The sequence below is a fragment of the Cyprinus carpio genome, chromosome B1 (assembly GCF_018340385.1).
Source record: "Cyprinus carpio isolate SPL01 chromosome B1, ASM1834038v1, whole genome shotgun sequence".
NCBI classification, from domain to species: Eukaryota; Metazoa; Chordata; class Actinopteri; order Cypriniformes; family Cyprinidae; genus Cyprinus; species Cyprinus carpio.
In genome coordinates this window covers 40,029,520-40,048,551 of record NC_056597.1, presented here as the reverse complement: position 1 = coordinate 40,048,551, position 19,032 = coordinate 40,029,520, and the positions used below count along the sequence as shown (strand labels likewise).

Below are 19,032 nucleotides of genomic sequence, written 5' to 3'. Positions count from 1 at the left end.
CCTGTATAGATTAACTTGCCAAGCTTGACAAGCTAGAGTTTCAAAGACAGTTTCCCCAGCACTGATGCTGACACTTTAGCAGTTAGAGTCTGAAATCAAGATGCTGCTGTGTTGTAAAGTGATTGCTACAACTCACCTGTATAGATGCAGAAACAAAAGACTCTTGCTTTCCACATGCCGAATGGTTTTTAATTGATTCTAGTGTGTGCAGAGGATAAAACTGAATCTGTCTGGCAGGCTTTCTCTCACTTCCTTGTTACAATTTAGAACCAATCCTCAACCAAACTTAAGACTGTAGCTAGTTGTACAAAGTAGTTCAAATGCATTTCACTGAAGTTTCTCAATATTACCAACTTCTCTGTCAATGTGAACTTTTCACCATATAAAATGTCTAAAAATGTAACCAGTTTGTTTACACAGGAACATGCTATATTATACTTAATTATATTGTAAGTTTTGACTATTGAAAGTTTTTGTCTGTTTAAAAGAAACATGCAGCAAATTGGTTCAGTTGCTTGTTTCTTTAAAGATTAATTATTGTTAATGTTGAGTAAAAGTGAAATGTTTTAAGGATGTTTAATTTTTACTGGCGAAGCAGACAAAAAACAAAGCAGCTGAAAATGCAGAGGGGGGGCAGCACAAGGGTGATAAGCAGAATAGTAAGAGCGTAACTTTACAATAGTTTATTAGGCAGTCTCTGCTTCACAAATCTATACCTGAGACATATGATGCATGATTTCTGTATTTATATTAATAAGTAGAATACCATCTTAAGCTGGTTTTGTGAAAGAAGCATATAAAGTTGAGAGGAAACTAGGATTCTGATGTGGCTGAGGATCGGTGTTCAGTCTCTCGTCTTGATCAATAGTGTGATAGATCGAACCTCTTGAAACAGAATCAGCTGTGAGACTCTGATAACACTTGACTCTGTCTATTGTCTGTGCTGTCCAGCGTCTGTGTAGATCTGATCTTTTGTTTGTGCTGAAACAACATCAGTGTAGTAGCAAGCCGGTTCTTGTGTTTATATAATCTGGGACTGTGGGTCTATAACGTTCCTCACTTTTTCACTTTTGAACTTTGGGTACGTCTGGAAGGTCACGGTCTGTTCTCTGGTGGCCATCCTATAAAGAAATAAATATGATCAGATTCCCTCAGAAAATGAGTATGCTGATAACAGTATGATAAGCTGTAGAAGTTGATGAACTCACCGTCACTGGGTTTGATAAAGTCCTGGTGCGGTGGAGAACAAAACCTGATCAGAACGAATAAAGATTGAAGTGATTGATTTTTCTTAAATGGGTCATTATAATCTTACATCATCTATTATACCATGAATAGATGTGTAGTCTTGTTTGTTCTTGTTTTTTTGTTTTTTTTAATGATAATGGAATGAAGTATTTTGTCAGTTATTTAAAATGTATTTATTTCTCATTTGCTGCTATAAAATTATATTTTGTATATTTTGCCATTATATCAGCCATGTTACTCTGAAGATTTCCTCATTAAAGTATCATGGGCTTCAGCAGAATGTGAGTGTTAAAGTGAAGTCCAAGTGACTTTCTGTATCAGGTGAGATATATTAGCATGTGCTGAACTGTAGATCACGTGGTTTCAAATAAATCATTAAATGCTTGAGATGATCCAGAGATCTGCTCACCTGAATTACTGCGGCTGTTGTGCTTGAGGACTTGAATCAGACCGAACAGACACACGAAAAACAGAGCGCCAACACACATCAAAGCCACCATCATCATGAACCTCGAGTAAGACTCTGTCGATGCAAAGCCGACAATGACTTGCCTGAGAAATAAAAACTGCATGATCTGACTTCCATTAACACTATGACTTCTTGTGCGCGCGTGTGTGTGTGTGTGTGTGTGTGTGTGTGTGTTTCATAATCTCACCGGCAGGATCTTCCGTGAACTGGTCTGTGGTTTGCTCTTGTGGCTGTTCTGCACAGAAAACAAAAGTGAAAGGTGTGTAGTTCATCCTCATATACGAAACCTCAGCTGGCATTCATTTACCCCCCTGTGTGTGTGTGTGTGTGTGCGTGTGTGTGTGTGTGTGTGAGTGTATCTGATGTGTGTGTGAGTTCACTTCTCACACTGACTCGTTACGAGACACGTAAGAGGAAGACCGTGCTGTATCACATCCCATCTGAAACCAATATGAGGCTCAGTGGCACCTCAGAAATCCCCATAACTGATATACGTCAGTGTTTATGATGCCAAACAGATAGAGATCTCAATTATAATCATAACATGGGTTTGTGACAAATGGACATGGAGGGTTTATTTATTCATTTATTTGGTCATCATGAAGTTTTTAGGTTTCACTTATATATTTCAATAGTCCTGCTGTGTAACAAATCTGTTTATAAAATATTAATTGTCCATTGTATCACAGCTCAGCTGACAGTAAGTCTTCTAAACCACATGCACAATCTAAACGCAGTTGTTTAAAATAACTTTAAATGGAGAGCGAATGTATTTTTTTATTTTTTTACTTATCTATTTATTTGACTTATTTTTTTTTTCTTGTTAATTATTTTGTTTAACTTTATTATTTATATTTATTTACTTTTTTGGGGGGCTATTTTTAAGGTATCATTTCATGATGAAATGTTTGACCAATTTCATAGTGCCACTCATTTAAATAACTTTTTTTTTTTCATTGTACAATTGATTGTTTTTTGGTCAAAACCAGTGTTCTTTGCTGTAAATAAATGAATAAACAAAAAGCCTTTTTTCTTTGAGGACAGTAAAAATTACACGTCACATCAACTTGTGAGCATTTGGGCTATTAAGGACATTATTCAGCTGTTGTGTATCTCACCTTTGGTGACTGTTATCCAGATCTCTGAGGTGAAATCCGGCAGCAGAGCGATATCTACACCACACCAGTACTTTCCCGAGTCTTCTGGAGCCAGTGTAGAGATGTTTGCTGTAAGAACATGAGCGCTGGTGTCGTCCAGAAGAGCCAGTCTCTCTATTCCCAGACCCTCGTCTCTGGTTGGGTGATGTGAACACACTGAAGAGCTCCTGGAGCAAACGAGCCGCTCATCTGGCAGAAGTACTTGCTGTTGTTCTGGTAGGTTTCAGGATAGCTGCAGGAGACTGAGAAGTTGCTTCCCACAGATCCAGTGATGTTAACAGCCAGCGAGTTCTCCATCAGCCACAGCGCTGAGAGACCAAGAACTGCTGGCAGATGCCATTTCAGAGTTAGCATGATGAATTTTGGTGTTTATCAATGAAATCAAGTACAGTGAATAGTAACAAGTGCCATTCTCACTGAATATATAATGACAGATCGTACCTGAGAAACTGATGGACGTGCTGGTTCTCATGACTGCCTGCTTCAACCTCACTCACACTACCTGTTTCTCACACTAAATATTAGGTAGATATGTGTGTGTGTTCAGTTGTGTGTGAGCTACACTTCCCTAAACCACATGGTGAAGTAAACACAAACACAGTGTCAGTCTGATCTGAAAAACAGCTCCCTCTTCAGGCCAGCAAAGGTGAAGTCTGGCCATCCTCGAGGTTATGATTAATATATTTATTTATAAATAATTAACTTATTATAAACTTTAACTATTAACTCTTTAATAATTCATTTATTATTGACTTTGAGTATTAATTATTTTTCAGTTCACTTATTTAGTTTTAAATCTACTGGGGGGCAGCTGTGGCCTAATGGTTAGAGATTTTGGACTTGTAAACTGAAGGTTGCAGGTTCGAGTCTCGGTGCTGGCAGGAGTTGTAGGTGGGAGGGAGTGAATGAACAGGCGCTCTCTTCCACCCTCAATACCATGACTGAAGTGCCCCACTGCTCCGGGTGTGTGTTCACTTCTCACTGCTGTGTGTGTGCACTTGGATGGGTTAAATGCAGAGCACCAATTCTGAGTATGGGTTACCATACTTGGCAAATGTCATGACTTTCACTTAATTCATTCATTTATTTATTGTTGATGTATTATACTTATTTGCTTGTATTTTAGCCTGATTCTTTTATAAAAGGCAAACCAATGTTCCTACCTCAAATAAATATAAAATTATTATTGATTATGCATCTAAACATAAATAGTTTGATCTTATTGTGCAAACACACTGTCTATAAAAATGAAAAGAAGTCTAAAGAAAGAAAAAAACATTGAGTGTTACCGCCATCTGACCACAGTGATAAGAAGTTTCCCTTTCACACTGAAAGTTTCATTAGGTTTTTATTTGTATTTTTTCTTCTTGCAAGCCACTGTGATGTATTTAGACATTTTAAAACCAATCCTCTTGAAAGAGTTCATTTTATCTTATTTATTTATTTAGTATGTCTTAGTCTTTAGGGTGATTTTGTTTCGGTTTTGTTTGGGTTGTTCTTGTCTTGTTATGGTGCTATGCGCTAAAATAGACTTTAAAAAGAGGAAGGACAAAACTGTGTAAAACAGCAGAAAAACAGTTTCATCTTGCATTTGAATCTATTGGCTGAAAATACAACACGGTAAGAGTTACACTCGCTCAGTAATAAATAATGTAACTAAAATAACTAATAACAATACTAATAGTAATAATAATGATAATAATAATATTGATAATAATAAGTGAGTGAGTGAGAGAGAGAGAGAAGTGAGAGACAATTTCTTTTCATAACCTCTGAACATAGTACTAATGTGTACTTGAGTTTCAACAGTGTAAAACTTATAACAGTGCAGATTTTAAAGAAGTTTTATCATTGTGTAACTCGTTATATCACTCTAGTATGAGATTCTAAATGAACTGATCAGGATAAATGGGCACAGTAGCGTGACAGTATAGTTCGTAAGGAGAATTTGAGAGAGCAATTTCACTACAACTTGTGAAAGAAGAAAATTATTTGTATTGGTACCATCAATTGAAAATTGTTCAACAATTTGCAAACATAATCAACAGAACTAAAAGGAAATACAATCAGGCCTATTTGGTGTGACCAATAAAATAAATGTTCCCCCTAACACCTAACACTGTTCAGAAAGTATTTTCCTTGTGTTGCTGTTTGTTCCCTCTGTTATATATATATATATATATATATATATATATATATATAGTCAGTTCAAGTCCTTCCAGGGTGGAAAAAAATAGAAAAAAAAGTAGTCACATGACAGAATTTTTTTTTAGTACCTGGGTAGTTTTAAACTCATGGACTGATGACAGAATAAGGATGCTGAAACTTGCTCCCAGAGAGAGGTGCGTTGGTGAACATTTAGACACTGTTGGCTCACTGTTCACTCGTCCATGTCAAGAAGTACACATCAACAAAAACAAAGGGAAAAGAAAACCAACCTGCATAACGCAGAGAACTTATCACTCATTCACATTCACTTCCTCTGAATTAACAAAACAGATATAATCACGAGACTTTGGATCTTTCTCTTTTCCTTTCTTCAACTGCATATTAACTCAATAACTTACTTTACAAAGAAAATACTGGGAAAATATATACCCACTTAATCAACAAGTGTCAAGGTCATAAAAGGTATGAAAGTCATCGTCAGAATACTCCATCTGCCATCAGACGTGCAATCTGGGTTATATGAAGCGATGGGAACACTTTTTTTAAGTGAAGAAAACAAAAATAATGATTTTATTCAATAATTCCTTTGTCAACAGTTCTCCTCTGTGTCACTCCATATCACTGTATGCTGTGTATGCTCTTCTGTGTAATCCGCGCCACAAGGATGTATTCTGACGACGACTTTCATACCTTTTATGGACCTTGACACTGTTATTTATTTTCTAGTCTATGGGACATTCACAAACCTCCCGGTTTTCATGCAAAATATCTTAAATTGTGTTCCAAAGATGAACGGAACAACTCATTCGAAACAACTATTATTTTTATAGTGATTAATGACAAAATTTTCATTTTGGGGTGGAGTATCCCCTTAACAACTCATTCGATGTAACTCTGATTGGTTTTACCCTTTCAGTGACAAAACTATCCTTTATCTCTTCGTCAAAACATGCTTATTTCAATATTTTATCATCAGTTAGTATTCAATCATATTTCTTACCATTAACCCTTTAATTTGAACACATATGTCTGACTACAGAAAAATGGCGGAGGAACAAAACACTCACCGGACTCCCTCGAATTAAAAGTACAAAAAGTTCCAGTGGGGAAAAAAAATTAAACTCTTTTTTTTACACTCTATATTACTCTCTTTATTTCTAAATATGTGCGCTCTGAATCAACAGTCTTCTAACTCTGCTCTCTCTATCAGTCACTACATATTCTTTTTAAATTAGAGTCCTATTAACCACCCTAATTTCAAAGGGGTTACATCTGGTTACAATGTTTGTAGTACAGTGTACTAATGTTGTTGTTATTATGTTTATGAAACTAAAGATGAGGTATTGTACTGTTGTATTACATTTTCCTGCAGTGATGTCATTGCTCATGGCTCCTCCTCTTCCTCTGATGTTTCTGCTCATGATTCCAGGTGAGCCTCTCTTTTAGAAAACTTTAAGAAAATAAGATTTATTGAACTTTTATGGTCCTGTTTGAAATTAAAGACTAGTGCTTTCATTATTTATTTATTTATTTATTCACAAATGTTGTGTTTCAGGAGTTTATGGCCGTAGTTTGGGTGTGAGTTACAGACATTCACACATCTGTGCACTAAAGGACTCATCAGTGATAATGAGCTGCAATTATACATACCCTACTGGACATCAGATCATGAAAGTGTTCTGGACCAAAAACCCTGTAAAAGTTGGTGAAGAGTATCCAGATCTGTCTGAGGACCCAGAATACAGTCAGAGGCTTCAGTATCTGGGAGATAAACAGAAGAACTGCAACATCAGACTGAGTCATGTGACACAGAAGGATGAAAATGAGTACTGTTTCAGATTCATCACTGATAAACCTGGTGAGAAATGGATTGGTCATCCAGGAGTGTATCTTACTGTCACAGGTGACTTTGATGAGGTTTCACTCTTCTTCTGTGCATTATGTTGAATAATAATCAGTGTATGACAGCAGCACTAGATATAATGTGTGTGTTGTGTTCAGATCTTCAGGTGGAGTCTCCTGAGAGAGTGACAGAGGGAGATTCAGTCCGTCTGACATGTAAAAGCAGCTGCGCTCTGACTGACAGAGCAACATTCATCTGGTACAGAAACTCACATCCATTAACTGAGAGAAGAGACAGAAACAATCAACTCCTGCTGCAGTCAGTCAGAAGAGAGGATGCAGGCAGATACAGCTGTGCTCTACAGGAACACACTTACATCTCTCCTGCTGTTTATCTCAGTGTCACGTGTGAGTATATTCTATAAAGGTTTCCTTCAAAGTCACTTGTCCCTCCTTCTCTTTAAAAAAAGCATAAATGAGGTTTATAGTCAATATGTTTACATGGACAACAATATTCCGATAATAACACAATTAAGACAATACTCTGATTATGAATCTACCATGTAAACAGAGATGTTTTGATTACCTTAATCCAGCTAAAATCATACCCGAAGTAAACACATTGAATGAAGGCACGTGGAGTATTACTATTTTATCATTTTGCAACAGCATACACACACAACAGTGGTCAACCGTTTGACGACAAAAAAAAAAAAAAAAAAACTTTATGTGTTTTCCATAATGAAGACAAACTGTATGTTGATATGTGAAATTCTGGAGGAAATTCATGGCGTTGCATGGGGACGTAATGACGTGTTTTTAATCGATCTATCACTGTAAAACCTGACAAGTCACAGTAACTCAAACCGTTTGAGTAAACAGATATCCTTAAAAACCTGACAAGTTAGGTTTACTCAAACCGTTTGAGGAAACTGATTGCCTTAAACCATTTAAGTTTTAAAACTAACACACTGTAAAACCCGAAAAGTAACGTAACTCAAACCTTTTGTATAAACAAATATCCTTAAAAACATGACAAGTTGGGTTTACTCAAACCGTTTGAGGAAACCGATTGCCTTAAACCATTTAAGTTTTAAAACTTAACAGTTATGAGTACTCTGAACTTAATTCAGTTGAGTTCACTGAAAGAAGATATACATTGCAATTAAATAATTAAGTGATTAAGTTGAGTGATAATTGTGAATTAGTGATGAACAGCTTCTGTTAACAAACAGAATTACTGAAGAAAAGAGAAACACAAGAACTACAACTGACTTCAGACACAGCGTTAGATAAAATAAACTGAAATAAAATACATTAAATCTCTCAAGATCTGATTAACAACCCCACAAACAGCATCACCAGCTCCACTTATTAATAACCAGACTGACTTTATTTCTGTCAGACGTCTACAGAAGATCTGATTGAGAATTAACTAAGGTTTAGATGTTGATTTATTGTTTCATTTGAAGTAACCATGTCAGAGATCAGTGTTTGCTTTAGTTGGGCTCTTGACCCTTGATTTCTGTCTTAGTTTTTTCTCTAGCTATTGTAACCATTTGTTGTAACTCAAAAGCCCAGAGAAAAATATCATCAGGTGTCATACACACACACTCACACTCTTAGAAGCTGCTTTTATCCAAAGCAACTTACGTGCATTCAGGTTAGCTTTTTTTTTTATCTAACCTGTACCTAGATGTTTATTGTTGTACTGTATATTGGTGAGATAATCATTGATTATTGAACTGTTTGGAGTCTAATCTCTGATGAAATAGGTGTTTTGTAATTAGTTGGACTGATTACAGTAAAAGTGATTCTAAGAGACAGCGGTTCTGTGATAATCAGTTAATATAAAGGACTTTCAAAACAGTTTGGTTTTCTATGGTTTCACTTAGTCACACACAGACATCAATAATCAGCATATGAACCTCAACAATGGTGACCATAAAAAAAAAAACAATGCAGCAGAGCGTGCTGGGAGCCATGGATGGGTTTTGTACTACAATAGTACCCAGCATGCATTGCGGCATGTTTTTTTTTTTTTTTTTTTTTTTTTGTTTTTTTTCGTCACCATTGTTGAGGTTCATATTTCTGATTATTGATGTCTGTGTGTGACTGATTTACACCATAGAAGACCAAACTGTTTGGAAAGTACTTTATATTAACTGATTAAAAAAAAAACACTAAGTTTTTGAATGGCTTTCATTGTAATCAACTGAACTAACTATAGAACACCTATTTAGTAAGATTTTGAACTCTAAACAGCTCCATAATTGATGATTATCATCACCAATATGCTGTACAACAACCAACACCTGATCATATTCTCTCTGGGTTTTTTGAGTTATAACAAACATGTTTCAAAAACACATGGTTACAACGTCCAAAAAAAATAATCTAAGACAGAAATCAAGGGTCAAGAGCCCAACTAAAGCAAACACTGATCTCTAACATGGTTACTTCAAATGAAACAATAAATCAACATCTAAACCTTAGTTAATTCTCAATAAGATCTTCTGTAGACGTTTGACAGAAATAAAGTCAGTCTGGTTATTAATAAGTGGAGCTGGTGATGCTGTTTGTTAACAGCAGCTGTTCATCACTAAAGCTCAATCAGCACTTAATTAATCACTTGATTACATAATTGCAAAGTTTTAAAACTTGCATGGTTTAAGTAAAGGCAATCTGTTTACTCAAACGGTTTGAGTTACTGTGACTTGTCAGGTTTTACAGTGCATCTTTCTATCATTGATGGACTGTTATGCCGCTCAGTTTGCTGCCCCCTCACAAGTCAACCTGTAGTCCAAATAGTCTGCACTAATTTCTGACATTCTTTTGCAATTGCATGGCACCCCAGCTTCTGCTCATTTCTCTTCTTGAGAGCGTGTGTGGGAACGGGCAAGACAATTTTGTTACTGGCCTTCCATGTACAGGGACATCAAGGAATGGTGTGAGCAGTGCAAGGCGTGTCAGACACGGCGCAGTCCTGTTCCAGCCCACCGTGCACAGATGGGTGGATCCCAGTCAGTGCGGCCATTTGAAAGAGTGGCTATGGGCATCCTTAGAGCTGCCTGCGACTTCAAAAGGAAACCGGTATGTTCCAGTTTGTTGAAGACTACTTCAATAAATTTGTCAATTTGTATCCCTTGCCAAATCAGTCAGCACAGACAGTTGCATACTGTCTGTTTAAGGATTATGTTCTACTTCATGGCGTTCCAGAGACTTTGCATTCAGACCAGGGTCGTCAGTTTGAGGTGGAGGTGGTTCAGACTCTGCCGTTTTCTGAACATTAAAAAGACTCACACCATGCCATACCATCCTCAACTGACTTATAGGATTGTAAATTCTTTTGACGTTGGTGAGAGGGCACAGGTAGTGCATTATAATAGGGTGCGGCCATACACATTAGCTGTTTCTTCTTTGTCACAAATCTGGACGCTGTCTGGCGTTCCAGACTCACAGCCTGAGTCAATTCCCCTGGGGTCTGAAGTTTCTGGTGAAGCGAAGTTTGTTTCTCCTCAGAAAGATCTGAGTACTTTGTCTGACTCACAGTGTTCAATTAAGGAGTCTGAGCCAAGTGTTAGTAAGACTGGGAGAGTTCGTAGACCTCCTGGTCATTTAAAGGATTTTGTTCTGTATTGAAATAACTCTGCCTCTTGTGTATGGGAGAGGGTTAGTAAGAATTTGTTCTATTGCTCGGCCTTTTGTTCTATACAAAAAGAAAGAACAAAAAGGAAAAGGTACCATGTAAATGAACAAAAAAATATATATGGAAAGAGAAATGAGATAGGGAAAAAAATATATAAATATATAAAGGGGGAATGGTGTGTTCATGAGCAGAAACCTTTTTATTTTGGGAATGTCATTTGTGTCTCCATGCCGGAAATGGGGGGGTGACTGGTAAGGGGTTGATGTACTGGCTGGATTTTCAAAATAGTTATATTTAAAAATGTCCTGGCTCTTCCAAGCTTTATAATCACAGTGAATGGGTGATATTCAATAGTACAGTAGTGTTGTGAATTTGACTCATTTGTTCTTATTTTCTTTGTACATCATCTCCCACAATTCCTAGTAAAATACGTTTTCATATATGGTGCACTACATTACCCATATTCCCCTGGTTAAGGTCCATAAATAGACCTCACTTCCTTCCTTTGTTTCCTTTTGCAGTGGTGAGGTGTGGGTGCTTGAATGGACACCAAAACAATTACCATTAGTCCTTTTCCTCCATCAACATCAAACAAATTAATACCATAACTTTACTTTCCTTTCCTCTCCCAACATCTGACAATTTACATCTTGTGAATCTGCTCCATGTGAATTTGTGAACTTAATGACATGAAAATTACTAAAAGAGAGCAAAGGACTGGTGTTTTTCCAGTTTTTTGATCAGACACTCCACCAAGTTTCTACAACTTTGATGAACTTTGGATACTTTTAACATGTTATATCCATTAAATAGAAGTCCAATAAATTGTGCCAATCCATCACAAATGTGTGAGTTTATGATGATTCAGTATGTGATATTTATTCCTCTGTCATCTTAAATTTAATCACTCTAAAAAATGCTGGGTTAAATATAAACCCAGTGCTGGGTTAAAAAAGGACCAACCCAGCGGTTGGGTTGTTTTGACCCAGCGGTTGGGTTATTTTGACCAGAGGTGGGTAGTCCAGGGGTCAGAAAGTAAAAAAGCCCTGCCATATTTTTGCTCCATCCATGAACTCAGCAGCTGATTTCACCAGAGGAGGAACCAAGTCATTCCTTTCAAGTCACAAACAAGTCTCAAGTCAAATCCCAAGTCCTCAAAGAGTTAAAGTATAATGAGATAAATAAGTGATTAATTAAATAATGATTGTGCATTAATGATGAACACATGCTGTTATTGGAAATTACAGAGGATCAGATGTTGATGTTTTATTGGTTAAAATGATGCCACCATCATGGAGATCAGTGTTTGATTTAGTTGTGCTCTTGACCCTTGACTTGTTGCACTAGATCTCTCTCTCTGTAGAAATGCATGTGGTGTTTTACAATGATGAGATATTTGCTGTTTATATGTGATGAAACAAGCCTCATGAAATGGTCTGATTTCATTTACAATAACTTGTTTCCATTTACATGTTCAGGTTTTGCATTAAGAACTATGTGAAACTACAGAACACTGTTGTTCTAAAACATATAGTGAATTAATAAATAAAAAAAAAAAAAAGTATATGTATATATATATATATATATATATGTGTGTGTGTATATATACATATAATACACCAAAAAAAAAACTACACTATTTAGACACAGAGAGACATCAAGAACCAGTATACCAATCTCAACAATGGTGACAATCAACAAAATGCTTCATGATCCAATGAATGCTGGGTAACACCATAGTAAAAACCTCCCATCATGCACTGCAGTATGAAAAAATTATTGTCACCACTGTTGAGGATAGTATGATAAATGTTCATGGCTAAATTCCTGAGCTGATATAGCTTTTTTTTTATTCAATATTGACATATTAAGGTGGCATTTGTTTAATAGTTTTTTTTTTTTGGTAGTTATACAGTACCTGGACAATAAACCAAAGAGAGAGACCGCTTTACGATGTTTATTTACCATGAGTTATTAGCAGAAATCACAAGTTATTCTGCTACTTCAAGCTTTTGATTCAGCAATGCACAAATGTTTGCTGTGAAACAATATTGTAACTGCTTAGAAAACAAACTACTTTGAGTTATAAAAGGGTCAAGAGACTAATTAAAGCAAAGCTTGACCACAGTTATGGTGGCATCTTGTGTGCGTTTAAAAAAAAAAAAAATCAGTATATTTCTTCCAAGGCTGTGCCTGGAGTCGGTTGTAGTTCTTGTGTTTCTCTTTTCTTCAGTGATGTTGATTGTTAACAACAGCTGTTCATCACTAATGTACAATCATCATTTAATTAGTCACTTAATTATCTCATTAACTTTAACTCTTTGAGGACTTGGGATCTGACTCGAGACTCGTTTGTGACTTGAAAGGAATGACTTGGCTCTCCTCTGGTTAAATCAGATGCTGAATTCATGGGTGGAATAAACATATGGCAGGACTTTTACTTTCTGACCCCTGGACTTTATACCTCTGCCAACTGCTGGGTCAAAAAAACCCAACTGTTGGGTTGGTCCCTTTTTAACCCAGTGCTGGGTTATATTTAACCCAGCATTTTTTAAATTGCATGTGTGAGTTTATGATGATTCAGTATGTGATATTTATTCCTCTGTCATCTTAAATTTAATGCAATTGTTAATGAAATGTTTTTGTTTCTTTCTTTCTTTTAGATCCACCAAAGAGTGCCTCAGTGTCCATCAGTCCATCTGGTGAAATAGTGGAGGGAGATTCAGTGACTCTGAGCTGCAGCAGCGATTCAAACCCACCTGCAGAAATCAGCTGGTTTAAAAGGAGGGACGTTTGTAGGATCTGGAAGAGTCTACAGCATCTCAAAGATCAGCTCTGATCACAGTGGAGAATACAAGTGCAAGTCCAGTAACAAACATGGAGAGAAATACACTGATACTTTGAAATAAAACACCAATAATTTTTATTAATTATTTGTCTTACTGCAATTCATTCCACATTCATCTCAAATTAAATCCAACAAATAATAAAACATTTTCCATCTTTTTAGATCCTCCAAAGAGTATCTCAGTGTCCATCAGTCCATCTGGTGTAATAGTGGAGGGAGATTCAGTGACTCTGAGCTGCAGCAGTGATTCAAACCCACCTGCAGAAATCATCTGGTTTAAAGAAGGAACGTTTGTAGGATCTGGAAGAAACTACAGCATCTCAAACATCAGCTCTGATCACAATGAAGGATACAAGTGCAAGTCCAGAAATAAACATGGAGAGAAATACTCTGATGCTGTGACTTTAAATGTTATGTGTGAGTTTATGATGTTCAGAAACTGTGACATTTAATCTTTTGTGATGTCAAATTTATTGTGATTGTTAATGATATCAATGTTTTTCTGTTTTAGATCCTCCCAGGAATGTCTTGGTGTCCATCAGTTCAGTGGAAGGTGATTCAGTGACTCTGAGCTGCAGCAGTGATTCAAACCCACCTGCAGAAATCAGCTGGTTTAAAGGAGGAAGGTTTGTAGGATCTGGAAGAATCTACAGCATCTCAAACATCAGCTCTAATCACAGTGAAGAATTCAAGTGCAAGTCCAGTAACAAACACGGAGATAAATACTCTGATGCTGTGACTTTAAATGTCATGTGTGAGTTAATGATGATTCAGTAATTGTGACATTTAATCTTCTGTGATGTCAAACGTATTGTGACTGTTAATGATATCAATGTTTTTCTGTTTTAGATCCTCCCAGGAGTGTCTCAGTGTCCAACAGTTCATCTGGTGAAATAGTGGAGGGAGATTCAGTGACTCTGATCTGCAGCAGTGATTCAAACCCACCTGCAGAAATCAGCTGGTTTAAAGGAGGAACATTTGTAGGATCTGGAAGCATCTACAGGATCTCAAACATCAGCTCTGATCACAGTGGAGAATACAAGTGCAAGTCCAGTAACAAACACGGAGAGAAAGACTCTGATGCTGTGACTTTAAACATCATGTGTGAGTTTATGATGATTCAGTAATTGTGACATTTAATCTTCCGTGATGTCAAATGTATTGTGATTGTTAATGATATCAATGTTTTTCTGTTTTAGATCCACCCAGGAATGTCTCAGTGTTCATAAATGGATCTGGTGAAATAGTGGAAGGAGATTCAGTGACTCTGATCTGCAGCAGTGATTCAAACCCACCTGCAGAAATCAGCTGGTTTAAGGAGAATCAAAGCTCCTCTGTTGGATCTGGACAGAGTTTCAGAGCACTACAGAGTGGACGCTTCTACTGTGAGGCTCACAATCAACACGGATCTCAGAGATCAGACGCTGTTACTGTCACAGGTGAAGCTTTTACTAACACTCCTGTATCTTCACATCATTCATCAGTTTGTTAATTATAATGATCTTCCACTTTCAGTTCATCATGGTACTGGTAGGAATGTGATTGTGATCGCAGCAACATCTGGAGGATTATCCATCATCATCATCATCATCATCATCATACTATTTATAATGTAAATAATATAATAAAGAGTATATCAACATAAATTACATTCAAATTAATGGATGAAGGATATTTGAATGTTAATTATATGAAACAGTGAAATTACTTATACTTTTTTTCTTGAGAGGAAAAAGATAAAGAAAAGATCTGCAGTGCACGAGCATGAGGTGAGAAAACGAAAGAACCACAATATAAAATCAATAAACAAATAAAAATTGTTCAGAGATGTTTATATATACAGTATATATATATATATATATATATATATATATATATATATATATATATATATATATATATATATATAGAAAAGTTTGTTATTTATTTATTATTTTTCCCCCGTAGAATGATGATCCCAGTGCTGGCACATATATGGCTCTTGACCTCCAGTCCAGATCTTCTGACGTGTACAACACACTCACAGTAAGTAAAATATCAAAATGTGCACAACAGTTAATCTATTAAATAATCAATGTGTCTTTTACAGTCTGTCCATCTCACAACAAAATTTCATAAAACTTCTCATCATGTGAAATTAACAAAAAGTATAACATCACCACACTGTAAAAAATGATTAACTTTATTTACTCAATAAAATTGTTTAAAATTTTACATCCAATATTATTAATTAAATTTAACACATTAGAATTAATTAGAAATAATCAAATTAGATGCTTTGTGTGATGCCTGAGTGTTACAAGTAGAGCTTGTTCTCGGAGTTAAATTAGCATTCAATATTACAGCCCCTGTAATTCAACAATAGAATACCCAAAATTTTCTGTAAAATCCAGAGTTTAAGAATTCTGATTAAGAAAAAAAATTGTAGTGGGAGAGGGAAGACTTATTTTAGGCACACAGTGACATCAAGAACCAGCGTATGAATCTCAAGAATGGTGACAAACAGCATATTCAGATTAACAGATGAACTGTAAGCATCACAAAACAAGCTACTAAAAATTGAGTTTTTTGATTGGTGGCACCCAGAATGCCGTGCAAAATGCTTTTTGATGGTCACCATTGTTGAGGTTCTCAGCCTGATTCTTGATGTCTGTGTGCCTAAATAAAAAAAAAAAAAAAAAATCTTTTTTTAATGTTGTGATCAGAAGTGCTTCTAAGAATCTCTCTGATTATGCTGAAAACACCAGACCTTACACTGTTCAGCCAAAGGATGCCCGTTGCTGATAAAACACAACCAACACAGAAATCTAGATCAAATGATGTCAAAACAACCAACACCACCTGATCTTATTCTTCTTTGGCTTGTCTAACTGCTGTATTATAATTAAAGCAACCAAAAAATTTGTTTAAAAGTTTAAGGGTCAAGAGCTCAACTAAAGCAAACACTGACCACCGTGATGGTAACCAAAATGTAGATTATTCTACTTCAGTGATTCTGTTTTTTAACATCAGGTGTCTTCAATAACTCTGTTTTGGGGGCTTGAAAACATAAGCTTTTGAACACAATGCCTGTATCATCTCCATGTAAGCAACAAAAACATGAATTTGTGAATTACATTTTTGCGCTGTGTTTCTTAATCACCAACTATCTGGCCTGGTATGCATAACATAGTATTCATTAGCATAGTGTTTTGTTTTTCTTTCTCAAATATTTTTTTTTAACTTTACTTTTTTTTTGTGCTATTTGACTAATTTTGAATGGTTAATTTCTAAACATTTCATTTGATTAATTCTAATGAATTATTATGTGTTAAATTTAATTAATAATATTGCTTGTAATCTGTTGCCACAAATTTTATTAAGTAAATATAGTGTATTATTTTTAACAGTGTACACCAACTACGCACACATTTCCTATCATGTATGCCTATGAAAGATGATCGAACCAATCAGAGTAGGTATGGGGCGGGTTAACATGTGCAACCCCGCCTCTATATGCATGCTGCAGCCAGGTGCTTCTCGTTTTTTGTCCAACAAAACCAATATTTTTGTATACATTTTACTTATTTTTTTCATGTTATTTTAGTCATTTTGAATGATTGCTTGTAAGTATCTCATTTGATTAATTCTAATTAATTCTAATGTGTTAAATTTAATTAATAATATTGCTTGTAATCTGTTGCCACAATTTTATTGAGTAAATATAGAGTATCACTTTTTACAGTGCAGGTCTTCTCATGTGAGCTATACCAGAAGATTAATTTCACCAGCTGTGAACAAATGTTAAAAATCGGTGAATGTGTTTCGCTTGTCTTATTTCTGTTGTAGCCATACAGCAAGACGCTGCAGTAAGATGAAGCACAGATGAAACTTTACTTGACTTTTGTCTCATTGCTGGACATCCACATCACAACTCCTGATGAAAATGAAAACGCCTCTTCAGATGTTCCATTCTTCTGTGATGTTTCTCTAAGGTCCTGTAGAGAGCAGTGTTGGGAAGGTTCCTTTGGAAATGTATTAGGTTACAGATTACAAGTTACCCTATTTAAAATGTAATAGTAGTGTAACTTTTTCAATTACTTTATGAAAGTAATGTAAATGATTACTTTTGATTACTTTTTGATTACTTTTCTAAATTTCTAATGAATGTTTATTTTGAACTGTTAATCATTTTCAACCATTTACACCATGCAGGGTTAATCTTATAGTGCTCAACACTGTCAGACTTTCAAAATCCTTCATTACTTGAATTAAGATGATCAAATTTGAACACACCCACCAAAAAATCAGACTTTATTATTGCCTTTTACTTTGAGATTGATCTGAAGTTCAATGCAGATTTAAAATCATAAGAAACTGTTTACTTATACTGTTTTTGAAACTAAGTCTTTACATAACTACAGGAAACACTGCATCTAACAATGGTTTGGAAAAAATTGTTAATTAAAAAAAATAAAAATAAAAGCATATACATCAACTCAAATATGCTTATCTAATAAACATACGTTCTATTCTGTGTACTAAACTCCTGAAACATTGGTGTCTTTTTGAGACATTTGTGTCTCTTTGTATATGATATGACGATAGTTTTCTCAAAACAAGTAAAATGCTCATGAAGTGACTCAGAGCAGTTCTAGAGATTATGTTTATGTGTTCATATATTCATATATTGAGGTGGCAGGTGTCCTGACATTTTATCCTATCCATTAGATTTTTATACCAGGGTTTACTATGTATGCGCATATCAATATCGCATCCTTTTTCTCATGCTGAACAACAATATTTAATGTAGAAAAAATATTTATTGTTTATTTCCAACACTGTTTTACTTACAAAACAAAAAAAAAAACAATCTTGTAGGTAGAAAAAAAATATTTATTGCTGGTTTCCTGTAGCTTGAGGCTTATCCCTTCTAGCTACAACCGTGAATATAACACATTGCATTACTATAAGGATAGGTTTAGAGTTGTGGTAGGTGTAGACGTTAATAAACCATAACTTTACAGTTAGCATTTCTCGCTGTCAAATTGTACTACACTGTAAAAAATGACTGTGATTTTGATGGTAAAAAAAACTGTGAAAATGTTACAGTACAAACCTGCACTGTAAAACCCGACAAGTAACTTAACTCAAACCGTTTGAGTAAACAGATATCCTTAAAAACCTGACAAGTTAGGTTTACTCAAACCGTTTGAGGAAACCGATTGCCTTTAACCATTTAAGTTTTAAAACTAACCACTGTAAAACCCGACAAGTAACTTAACTCAAACCCACTGAAAGAAGATATACATTGCAATGAAATAATTAAGTGATTAATTGAATGATAATTGAGCATTAGTGATGAACACCTGCTGTTAACAAACAGAATTACTGAAGAAAAGAGAGAAAGGAACTACAACTGACTTCAGAAACAGTCTCACTAAAACCTGACAAGTTGTTAACTCAAACCGTTTGAGGAAACCGATTGCCTTAAACCATTTCAGTTTTAAAACTAACAGTTTTGTGAGTACTCTGAACTTAATTCAGTTGAGTTCAGAAAAAGAAGCTATACATTGCAATTAAGTAATTAAGTGATTAATTAAGTGATAATTGTGAATTAGTGATGAACAGCTGCTGTTAACAAACAGAATTACTGAAGAAAAGAGAAACA

At 35.4% G+C, this 19,032-nt stretch overlaps 1 protein-coding gene across 1 annotated transcript; it reads left to right on the top strand.

Moving 5' to 3' along the window:
* Positions 1 to 4,423: 4,423 nt before the first annotated feature.
* On the top strand, positions 4,424 to 15,479 carry LOC122136004 (B-cell receptor CD22-like). Its single transcript, XM_042717458.1, has 11 exons — positions 4,424 to 4,494; positions 6,416 to 6,472; positions 6,599 to 6,946; positions 7,045 to 7,293; positions 13,545 to 13,799; positions 13,894 to 14,136; positions 14,232 to 14,486; positions 14,582 to 14,821; positions 14,898 to 14,994; positions 15,112 to 15,151; positions 15,330 to 15,479. Exons 2-11 carry the CDS (start codon positions 6,418 to 6,420, stop codon positions 15,447 to 15,449), a joined length of 1,902 nt encoding a protein of 633 aa, XP_042573392.1. The 5' UTR covers positions 4,424 to 4,494; positions 6,416 to 6,417; the 3' UTR covers positions 15,450 to 15,479.
* Positions 15,480 to 19,032: the final 3,553 nt, after the last annotated feature.